This window comes from Rhineura floridana, chromosome 15, assembly GCF_030035675.1.
Source record: "Rhineura floridana isolate rRhiFlo1 chromosome 15, rRhiFlo1.hap2, whole genome shotgun sequence".
Lineage (NCBI taxonomy): Eukaryota > Metazoa > Chordata > Lepidosauria > Squamata > Rhineuridae > Rhineura > Rhineura floridana.
In genome coordinates, this window is record NC_084494.1 from 25976166 (window position 1) to 25987880 (window position 11715).

An 11715-nucleotide genomic window follows, 5' to 3' on the forward strand; every position below is an offset into this window, starting at 1 on the left:
TGCAAAGCAGAATTGCTCAGATGTTATAGAGAGATTGAACAAAGCAAGCTGCCTTATAGTCAGGGTTGTGGTAGAACATCTGCGTTGCATGCAGAAGGACCCAGGTTCAATCCCCAGCATCTCCAGGTAGGGCTGGCTCCTGTGAAGCCCTGGAGAGCCACTGCCAGTCAGTGTTGACCATACTGAGCCACATAGACCAATAGTCTGACTCAGTTGTCAGTAGCTAGTTCTTAGGGAAGCACAAATTTCTGCAGAAACGTGAGCATCATACTTCTCTGAAATTTATGGAACACAGGCAGAACAGGAACTTTCAGAAACAGTCGCTAGTATTTATTGATAGCTACAATATATTCTCCACGAGTTTCTGTAATCCTCTAAGTGTTGCTTTGCCAGTGCATTCCTAGTGCGGAACAGGCTTGTGAGGCAGCCACTCCCCTTACCCCACAGGTCAACTTTTACAGGTGGGCCAGACCACCCACCTGTCACCTGACATCATCATGACATCAGACGATTGGCAGGTAGGTAGCTGTCAAAGTTGGCTGTCCAGGTGTATGTGGAAGATAAAAACTGTTTAAACTGCTGTAATGGGCTTGTTTTATTGTACATTTTCATTGTGGGTGCTTATTTTAATGTTTTGATGATACTGTTTTAATGTGTATTTTAATCATGCATCTGTATATTTCTTTGTAACGGGTTATATACTTGTAAATGACTTAGAAGACACCTTGACAAGTACTAACTACATTAATTAATAAATAATGTAATGATAGTAACTACTAAATCTGTGCTCCCTCCAGTGTTATTTGCCTTTCTGTCTTATCACCCCTAACCATTGACCATGCCGGTAGGAGCTGATGAAGTTGGAGTCCAACAGCATCTGGTGTGTGTGATGACAATAAAGATAACTCGATCTACGGGATTAACAAGGTGTACAATGGGGATGTGAAACCTTTGGCCTTCCAGATATTGCTGGCGTTGGTAAGCAGGAAGAGGTCAGATGGTCACCTTTTTCATTTGTAACTTGATTTGATTATTTTAAAAGATAAAAATAATAGATATTCTAAAATAAAGAATGCTTCCCAAAAGATAGGAACTATTACAAAACAAAAACTATTAACAGTAATACCTTTGATACTTCTCCTCTGTTGCTTAGTGCACAGCTAGTGGCTCTCCTGTATAAAACCTCTTCAATGCTCCTTCCAACGATCTTTCCATCCCGAATCCTGAACTATATCACTCAAGCCACCCTGGCCACCCGGTTTCCACAGTGGCCTTCACAAAAGTACCATGTGCAGAGAACGAACAAGTTGAAAAATATCAGCAGGCAGATGAATGAAAATTCAATAAGAAAAGGAAGAATTTGTGGTGTGGTGTTTTTTTTTTTAAAGCCTTATCTATGAAAAACAACAACAGGATGAAATGATGCCTTGCTGGTATGATTTATTTCAAGCCTCATTCAGGTCACATTCACACCATGCATTTTATGCACTGCCTTCAATTCGATCCCGATTTATGGCAACCCTATGAATAGGGTGTCCATGGTAAGCGGTATTCAGAGGAGGTTTACCATTGCCTTCCTCTGAGGCTGAGAGGCAGTGACTGGCCCAAGGTCATCCAGTGAGCTTCATGGCTGTGTAGGGATTCGAACTCTGGTCTCCCAGGTTGTGAACACTTTAACCACTATGCCATACATTTATTCCATTCATATTCCACTTTAAACAGTCATGGCTTCCCCCAAAGAATCCTGGGAGGTGTAGTTTGTGAAGGGTGCTGAGAGTTGTTAGGAGACTCCTATTCCCTTCACAGAGCTACAGTTCCCAGAGTCCTCTTGGAAGAGGGATTCATTGTTAAGCCATTCTGAGAATTCTAGCTCTGTGAGGGGCACAGGAGTTTCCTAACAACTCTCAGCACCCTTCATCTGCTACGGATGGACAAATCTATCAATTTCGGTTTCAATGTCCCAATCTTAAATTCATTTCTCCTCATTTCCCCATCTGTTTTCAAATCTTTATCTTTGCTTTTTACCTCTCTATCATTGCCAACTAACCAAAATACTTCTCCTCCTGCTCCTCAGTTGCGCTCGTGTGTTATTGCTTAGTGATCTATCATACTTGTTATAGTTTGTTGGGGAAAAGACCTTTATTATTTTTAAGATCCCATTTATTTCAACGGTTTCCATTTATAGGTTTGTCATATTCCCCTAATCTACTTCTAAAAGGTCACCCCCCCAAACCAAAAGCTGCCAGTCTTTCAAGCAAAAAAAGTCCACTCTGCGTTAGCAAAATCCCTGTTTTATTTGCATAGCGCCTGAGAGCCATTGTATTCGACGGCTAGTTAAAAAGATAACCTGGGACTAGCTAAGAAAGCGGCTTGGTCCACTGGTACAGATTTAGCCTTTTGGTCTTGACTTTGAAGAAGGAGATGGCCGTTGAGGAGAGTGGATTGAAAATCAGCCCTTCAGGGGTATTCAGGATCCTTGACAGCAGCAGGGAGGCTAACAGCATTGCCCGGAGTTACGTTCTGGTAAACCACCACAACCTTGAAGAAAGGAACACACGAGAAATAACATCAGTCTTGCAGTGAATTTACTGTGCTGCTCAGCTTTGCAAGAACAGGAGTGGGTCGTTATTGATGATAAAGGAAGGGTTGTGGCTCAGGGCAGAGGATCTGCTTTCCATGCAAAAGGTCTCAGGTCTATTCCCTGGCATCTCCTTGAAACCTGGGAGAGCCTCTGCCAGTCAGTGAAGACACTAGGGGTGGCAGAACAGGCCCAGCTTGATTTGTCTCCATGTCTAATTCCACGTCAGTTTGCATTTTTTTAAAAAATGTCCTCATGAACATTTTCAGCATTTTAGTGCGAATTTTTCCTACGATGCAAAAGTTTGTATGCAATTTTGCTTAATATACACAATTTTGCAAAGCAATTTCCCCTAATATAATGTGTTTTTGTGTTTTTTCCAGTAATACAGGCATTTTTATCGACACTTTAACCTAGTACAGTGAATCCCAAACTTTTCCCCCCAGGGATCACTTGAAAACTGTTGAGGGTCTTCGCAGATGGTTGAATTATTTTTTCCCCTGCCTCTTGTAGCAATTGCACTGCACCAGATGCTGTACGGTTTTGAACTGCATTTTCATTGTTTTTTTTATTGCATACATTTATTTTATTGTGTTACAACTTGAACTCCATAGAAATCTATAGAATTCATATTGTAAGTGTCCTTCACAGACATGCCGCAGGCCACCTGAATGAAGCTCACAGACCACTGTGGACCCATGGACCATCGTTCAGGAACTCTGACCCTAATATATGCTTTTTTGCACACATTACTTGGCTGGAGACCTGCACTGAAGAAGTGAAAACTTCAGAAGATGGTTGGGTTTCAGTTCGCAAACAGTTTCGGAAAGTGCAAAGTTTGCCTTTAAATGCAAATCGAATGTAATTTCTCCCCCATCTCTCGCAGGCAGTACAGAGCCAAGTGGACCAGGGTCTGACCTGGTATAAGGCAACCTCCCGTGTTCCCAACAATCCAAGTTCAAAACATGCTGAATCTTTTAGGACAGACCAGTTCGAGATCTCTTTAGGTGGCGTTCACTAGAAACATGGAGGCAGCCTAGCACTGAGGCCAGAGACACAGTGTTTGTGCTTCAGTGCATCTCCAGCTCTGTTTTCTGAAGTTGCAGACACACGACACTGGTCAAACTCTGCCCCTTTTTACTCCAAAACCGGGGGAAATGCAGCACCAGTGCGTTTCTCCATGAAATCAGTTTCGCGCCAAAATAAAAACTGTTTGTTGGATCAACTCATTACCACTCCGTGGTGTGTCCAATGAAAACGCTTTGCTGTTGGTTAGGCAGAGACAGTGATTGGCTCAAAGATTGCTGTGGGCAGTCCTAAAAGTTTTGAGCTCAGCTGCGGGGAAGGGAGAACCTAGGCTAAGATGAAATGCTGCAAACCTCTTAAAGGCAGAGTTCCAGCCCCAACATGGAATGCTATTTCGAGAAGAAACATATTATCTGGAGGCAAGAGAACAGGCCATGCCGCTAAATTTCTTTGTCAACTCCAGTTACCAAACTCGACAGTCTTTTCAATGTTACCGTTTCGGTGTAGGTGTCCGGGCAAACAGTCTTGCACCCAAACGCAGCAGTGGAAATAGTGATGCAGAACTCCAGGATGTTGAAAACCAGGAAAATAGCCATGGTTCCAAGCGTTATATCCTGCCAATGAAGCAGACAACCCAGCAAATGAAATCACTCTCCAGTACCAGGGATCGAATCCCTACTCTTCCATGAAATGGTCTGGGTGACCTTGCACCAGTCACTGCCTCTCAGCCTAACCTACCTCACAGGGTTGTTGTGAGGATAAAATCGGGAGGGGGAGAACCATGTATACCTCCTTGAGCTCCTTCAAGGAAAGGTGGGATATAATACTTCTAACGGGTGGTATTCAACGCTAGTCATACTCAAAGCAGACCCACTGACGTTAATGGGCATGACTAACTTAGGTTGATTATTTCACTGGGTCTACTCTGAGTAGGGCTGAGTTGAATACCACCCAATAACAATACACATAGACACGCAATGTCCCCTGGGCACTGTTAGAGACCAGGCAGAGCTGCCTAACTTGGCTGCCACCCTCATGGACCATATGGGGGTTGTGGTTGTCTTAAGGACCCTTTCAGGATAATGAGGAATGCAGCAGTCTTAACCGGCTGCAGCAATCCCAAAGCAAAGTCATCGCCCCTCCTAATGCCCACACAGTTCTGAGCTCTCATCACGTCACAGCCTCATCATAAGGAATTATATCGATGATGCAATAAAGAAGGTTCTCTCCTCAGGGACAGGCCCTCCAGGAGCTGGGACACGTCCTTTCATCCAGAATGCTTTTGAACTGGCACAAGCCAACGGATCCCATCCCTAGCAAACGGCATTGCAAAACTGTGAATTTCAAAGAATTGCTGTCTCAGATCTCATATTGTTTCAGAAAGTGCAAAGTTGACCGATTTGGCTTCAAATGTGAACTGAATCAAATTTCTTGCCTGTCCCTATCAGGAACTGAACCTTGACTCTTCTGCATGCAAAGCAGATGATCTACTAACCTCCTATGGCCCTTCCCTTATCCCACATTTTACAGAGCATTTTCCCATTATTTGCCATATCACAAAAACCATCTGGATTACTATCACGGCATCTATAGTTTACCTCCCATTGTACATTGTAATAGAAATGATCCACTGCAAAAGAGAGGAAAATGATCCCAATGCCGGCTGCCACGGTGCTCACCACATTCATTCCAAGCATGCCTTTCACCTAATGGTGAGAAACAGTGATATATTATTATTTCATTCAGCGATCGTGGCTCCGTTGTCCTCTCCAATAGCAAAAATAACCCTGAGGCATCCACCCGGTATTTTGCCCTGCTATGGGATCTGCTAGAAACAGCCTAAAGTAGCCTGGAGAAGGTTTCCCTAGAGACCTCTCTTGATGAAGTTTCCAGACTCTGAACCTGGAATAAGCAACCTGGAGGTTTTTATCTTGTTTTTATAAATTGCCTTGGAAGCATTGCTGAAAACTTTGGAATAAATGAAAAGAAAGTGTTCACAGTGCTAATCTCCTATGTCTATTTCCTGGATGACGAGAAGAGGATATGTAGCCTGATGAATAATTATTACTATTGCTATTATTTATTGCCTGTCCTTCACCAGTAAGTCCCAGGACAGGTTACAGGAATTTAAAATACAGTATTACAAACAATTAAACACATTACATTCACAGGAATAGGGTGGCTCAATTGCCAAAGGCCAGGATAAAGAGGTGTGTTTTGGGGGGGAAATCAACTTCAGGCAGATTTTGCCACTGATTGGTAGATCAACCCTTTGTCCCTCCAAGTGCTGTCAATGGAAAATGCTTTGCTGTAGTCTGAGACGGTGATTGGCACAATGCTTTGCTGTCCTAAAAGATCTGAAGTCAGCCATGGGAAAGGGGGGTATGGCCAGCAAAGGGCAGAGTCGCATCAAAACACAACCAGAAGGCCATTCTGGCTGCTTTTCAAACAACTAGTGTGCCCACAGCCCAAGGCTGTCTTATCTGGCTCAGGACTTCGTGGCAACCATGAGGCTGCCTCGTTATACCAAGGATGGGGAATCTCTGGCTCTCCAGGTGTTGTTAACTGTGTGTCAATCGAATGTAGCCACTGGCCTTACTCCAGTCACCAGATCCCATAAAGAGATCCATAACGTTGTATATAAGAGATTCAGACCAGAATTTCTTGGAGGGGGTCTTATATGACAAGGATCGTATGTCATGAATTCTGTGTTCCATCTCTTATCACTTCACACATCTCCCTCCACAAACAAGTTACTTACTATTGGCATCTTGGGGTTCCTTGCAGCTGCCACAGATAGAGATCCTGAAATGATGTACTGTAAGAGATGGAAAAGGAGGACAGAATCAATGGACAAGATGCAGAGGGACTTTTTCATATACATTCGGTTCAGTCTATGAGATCATAGCCAGAGATCTATAAGGTTAGACATTATCTGATGTTTCTCAAGCAAAGGTACCAAAGCCAAGATACCTGCTCTGGTGGATAGATCCATAATAATCAGGAGGTGTGTCCATCCCAATTCTGTCCAACAGGACAAGTTTGAGGCTCCATAACCACTTATCTAGTGTCCAGTGCATCATGGAACTGGTACCCCCTCCCTCCTTATGCACACAGAAGCACAGGAGGGGGTAGCAATTAGAGTGTTGGACTAGGACCAGGGAGACCAGGGTTCTAATCTCCACCAGACATAAAGCTCAGTAGGGGATCTTGGGCCAGTCACTCTCTCTCAGCTTATCCTACCTCACAGGGTTGTTGTGAGGATAAAATGGAAAAGAGGAGAGCCATGCACACCATCTTGAGCTCTTGAGAGGAAAGTGGGATACAAATGCAAAATGAATTAATTAATGCCAATGGTGGTTCCAGTGTGGTCCCAGAGGCCACAGCAGAAGACTGTTATTGGTCAGGGCTGCGTATACACTCTTATGTGTGAAGAGAGTATGCAAAGTTGGATATGCATTCTGCTTCTGCAAGCGATACAGAAGGTCAAAGACCTATGCAGAACAATGAAGCCCCATTTCATAATTACCAGCCATCCTCCAGCTTCTAAAATTTTCACTGGCCATCCCACATGTTTTCAAGCTTATCTTCATACCTATAGAGACTAGAAATGTTCTTTTCCTAAACAAAATTAAAGCTGAACTTCTCACCCATAGTGGCTGGTGGGGAGGAGTGCCATTGCGCATCAGACCTCCTTGCTGCGGAGACTATGCTGCTTACTGGGAGGGAGAGGGGAAAGAGGGAGTCAGTGGGGACGTCATCTTTGCCAACAACATGTGGGCAGCAACACGTTCTCCATCTCTGCCTCCTTCAAAGAGAAATCCTGAAGAAAATGAGGTTTGTTTGGGGAGGGGGTTACACACAGAAGTATTTTGAATTACCAAAATCCCAGTCCAATATGGTACCATCACAGCAAAGTAATCGATTCTGTAAACAGCTGCTATGCTTATCGGAATGCCAAAAGCAATTTGCATCATTCCAATGAGGATCTGCGTGATCTGCAAAGACAGCATAAAACCAGGTCTTATCGTCACCACACATTCTACGCCCAGAAAGTCACTTCACACAGGATGTTCTCCTGGCATAGAAATAGTCCCCGTGGGGTGGGGGTGGAGCAAAGAGGCGTGAAGACTGCCTCCTCGAATGTCCACAAGTGTCAATCAGAAATATACAAGAATCAACCATTAAAATATGGGGTAAATAATAATGCCAGGGTCTGTTTGCGAGTAGTGGCATTTGATGGGGATTTAAAGTATCGGGCTTAGTGTTAGTGAGGGGCTCGGTGTTTTAGTTGGATAGTGTAGTTTAGAATGAACAGCTTCTGTAATATTATATTCATCTCCTGTATTAATCAGCAATTGCTTTTCTTCATCCCATGCCTTGGCTATTTTACCAAGGGAGCGACAAGCCACACAAACAGTGGTAGTCACAAATACATCTCCACATATCTAAGATGCATTGGGGCCTAAGGTAAAGGTCCTGGTGGCAGCGAAACTGGTGGTTAGAAGGTGTAGCCTGCTGAGCGAGGGGCTGCGGGCAAAGGCCTGGAAAATCAGGGGATTGCCCTTTAAAGGGAACAGGGGCACCACAGCAAGCTTCAAATTGTAATGACACATGCTCGTGCAGCAGTCGCCCAAGACGAAGCAAAACGTTTTCTGTCAGCCAAAACATGCAGATGGGGAGGGGAGTCCTGCTCAGCAGAGGGAGAAGAAGTGCTGGCCCCATGGCCAGCGTGAGACAGGTGAGAGGTCTCACAGCCCTGCCAAGTAAGGTACACTACTGTGCCAGGCATTGGCTGAGCTGCTGGGGCAATTCATGAGGTCACCGGCTTGTGTGACTTGAGCTTGGCGTTCTTCCTGCCATTTAGTCTTTAAGCACCCGTTGTGCTTCGCAATGCAGCCATGAACAACCACCAGCTGTAACTGTCTGCCGTCACAGCAAGGCCTTTTAAAGAAGCTCGTCAGGAAGCAGAAAAAGCAGGACACACTCTGACTGCATTGGTGCACCTTAGCAGCCCTGTTCTCAGACTTGGATTTTAGAGCAACCGACTCGTGACATCATATGATTATTCAGATCTGTATAAAGAAGCACCAGGGATACAAGACAGTGTCACATCCCTGGGCTTAAAGCAGGAACAGGGAATGGTTTGTCAGCCTGATGGCCACATTCCCTTCTACGCAACTCTCAAGGAGGATGCACAACAGGACTGCTGAGGGGGGAGGCCTGGGGTGTAGATAGGGAGGGGGTGGCTTGGAAAGGGTCCCAGGGGCCAGGAAGAGAGGCCTGGAGGGCCGCATTTGGTGCCCCAGGCCTGAAGCTTCTCACCCCTGGTTTAAAGGAAGGTGGCAAAGCATTTCTTGCATGAATCAAGACATAAGTAGAGAGAGATATAAACAACAGTCCTGCTCCTCCAAAATATTAGAAATGTTTGGATCAAGGATGGGGAACCTGTGATCCTCCTGATGTTGTGGGAATATAGCTCTCATGCCTGATCATTGGCTATGCTGGCTGGGGTGATGGGAGTTGGAGGCTGAGAATACTCATTAGCAAGGTGCTACAATATTTATGATTGTTGTTACAAAGAGATTAGACACATTCAGGGAAGCCAGAACTGTCAAAGTGTTATTAGCTGTGAGGACTACATACTATTTCCAGTATTGGGGCAGCCCATCAGGGCCGGTTCTAAAGGGCAGCCAGGTTGGGCACTGGCCCAATGGCCCCTGGAGCTACAGGGGGCCCCTCAGCTGCCCCTCCGCTCCCCTTCCGCGATCCACAGGCCCCCCACCTACCCCCACCTACCCCCACCTACCTTTCTGCTGTCTTTTACCATTGCCCTTAACGAAGATGGCAGCCGCGGTTTCCCTAAGGTACTGAAGCCCCTGCAGCCATCTTAGTTGATGGCAGAGATGTGTGCGCATAGCACACACATGTGGCATCAACAAAGATGGGGGCGGAGGCCTCATCCCGTTAGGGAAACCGCGGCTGCCATCTTCATTAAGGGCAATGGTAAAAGACAGCAGAAAAGTAGGTGGGGTGTGGGGGGCGCCACTGGGGGCCAGGGCAAGCTGATGCCCAAGGGCCCTGGGATTCCTGGAGCCGGCCCTGCAGCCCATCTCCGAATACCCCTCTCTGGGGAGTAACAGTGGGAGACGGCTATTGTGCTTGTGGGCTGCTCATAGGCAACCGGCTGGCCACTGTGGGGAATAAGAGGCTGGACCAGATGGACTTTTTGTCTGATCCAGCAGAATCCTTCTTATGTTTTTAGAGATCAATACATCCTGCTATGAGATAGCATAATCAAGTTCCATATCACTTCAGCATTAATGCCGCTGAGGAAGGCGTATGTCAAAAGTATACATTTTTTAAAAACCAAAATGTCCAGTACAATACCTCTTTCCCTATAAGTCATGTTGAACTTAATGCAGACATATGGAAGGAAGTCCAGAAGGGGGCAGATGGTCATTTAGTTGGCCACTGTACTTTCAAACATGATTTCCCCTATACTCTGTACTCACCCCCAGTGCCAACGGCTGGCCCCGATAAAACTTTTTCACTGCTTTTGGCACAGAAGAAGCATCCAACTCAGACCTCGAGAAGGACTGGGATGGTGGGGGCACGATGGGACTTGAATCCATCATGGTGTTGGGGAGGCAGTCTTCTGCAGGCTTGCAAAACAGCAATTCTCTTGGACAGAGGAGATCAAAGATGGGCTGGGGAAAATAAGCAAGAGAGAGGGAGAAAGAACTGTTTAGATTCTGGATCAAGAAGTATAGAGCAAGAGGAATTTAGGGTGGTGGTGGTGGTTTTCCTGACAGAGGCGCTATCTTTTTAATGTAGGAATGGGAGACCTGTGACCCTCCAACTATAGGTTACTCTTCCTGCCAGGAGAAAGGGAGGGTGGCACCTCTGGCTACGATCCAGGGTGAAGTAGCAGCGGCGGGGGGAGGAATTCCTATTTGCAAAGACAGCCGTCAGCCTCCTCTGCAGCTAAGGCGCTCTTTGGCCGACCCCTCCAGTGCTCTCTCTCTCTCACACACACACACACACCTACCTTGTACGCAGGGCCCAACAGCGTCACCGGACTCGAGGGTTGCTGCGATCACGGTTGTCCCGTCCAAGTGAGCGGCTGGTGAATTGGGAAGGCTGAACATTGGGAAGAGAGGCAAAAAAAGGAAGTGAGCCCAAAATAACCTCCCCTCCCACTCCGCATTCAGCAAACTTGTCACCCACCCTTCAGGTCTAGAAGCTTGCCATTCTTCCCGGGTGTTGTTCCTTTCCACGTGGCTGCCGATCCCTGAGATTGACTGGGACTGGCACTGGACTCCTGTGCCTGCCTGTTCAAAAGGAAGACCCACAGAGGTCAATGGTAGCTTAATCCCAGGTAAATGGACACAGGGTTACCGCCTGACTGGATCCATGGCCACAAGAAATAGGAGGTTTGTTTCCTGAGAGAAACAAGTGCCCAAACTGGGCAGGACAAGGGACGGAGGGAGTTTGTAAAACAGAGGACAGAGATTGAGCAACAGTGTAGATTTAGCTCATGTCCACTTTAGGAAATGCACTGACTTTAAACTGTTTATTGAGGCTGACGTTTCCCATGGGACACAAACTCACTGACTTTTTTTCTCCCTGCAGAACCATTCCAATCTGCATTGCATCAAGAACATCCTTTCCCTTTGTCCAGTTCATTTAAACCTTACACATTAGGGGTCGTGGGGTTTGCCCCTATTTTGCATAATTTTGCTGTTTTTTTCCTATTCCAGATAATTTATTCTGGCTTTAGTTAGTTGGGAAGAGAAAGGGAATGCAGGTCACTGACGTCCTGCTCACCAGCGACAGGAAATCTTGCAGAGCCTACCCTTATGGTTTTTGAGGTTTCAGCCATATTGACCACACACCATCCAGGGTCTTTCTCAGCCATCAGGACTAGAAGCTTGCTTTACCCTTGGAAAGAAGAAAAGGCTGGGATTCTTTGGAAAGCGAATTTTGTGCATACTATTGCATTCAGTCCTCTTATGCAATTCTGGCATTAATGAGATGTTGCACCAACTTCCCTTTAGAAATGCAGAAGGGAAACTGGAGGGCAAGCAAGTTCTGGGTGTGCATGTGTG

General features: G+C 45.9%; 1 protein-coding gene and 1 long non-coding RNA gene across 5 annotated transcripts; one reads left to right on the forward strand and one right to left on the reverse strand.

Annotated features, from left to right (window-relative positions):
- Positions 1 to 5590, forward strand: LOC133370547 (uncharacterized). 2 transcript variants are annotated; one of them, XR_009759151.1, is made up of 3 exons: positions 1 to 518; positions 849 to 992; positions 3230 to 5590. It is a non-coding gene; the product is annotated as an uncharacterized LOC133370547 (long non-coding RNA). The 2 variants fall into 2 exon arrangements; XR_009759152.1 differs by having other exon boundaries at positions 849 to 978.
- Positions 1416 to 11098, reverse strand: LOC133370541 (membrane-spanning 4-domains subfamily A member 8-like). Of its 3 annotated transcripts, XM_061596998.1 has the most exons (8): positions 10835 to 11098; positions 10656 to 10747; positions 10120 to 10314; positions 7486 to 7602; positions 6366 to 6422; positions 5203 to 5310; positions 4099 to 4218; positions 1416 to 2538 (listed from the first exon to the last, which is right to left on the reverse strand). In XM_061596998.1, exons 3-8 carry the CDS (start codon positions 10240 to 10242, stop codon positions 2458 to 2460), a joined length of 606 nt encoding a protein of 201 aa, XP_061452982.1. In that variant the 5' UTR covers positions 10243 to 10314; positions 10656 to 10747; positions 10835 to 11098; the 3' UTR covers positions 1416 to 2457. The 3 variants fall into 3 exon arrangements, with proteins under 3 accessions (XP_061452982.1, XP_061452983.1, XP_061452984.1); XM_061596999.1 differs by lacking the exon at positions 4099 to 4218 and having other exon boundaries at positions 10835 to 11096; XM_061597000.1 differs by lacking the exons at positions 7486 to 7602; positions 10120 to 10314; positions 10656 to 10747; positions 10835 to 11098 and adding an exon at positions 7255 to 7466.
- Positions 11099 to 11715: the final 617 nt, after the last annotated feature.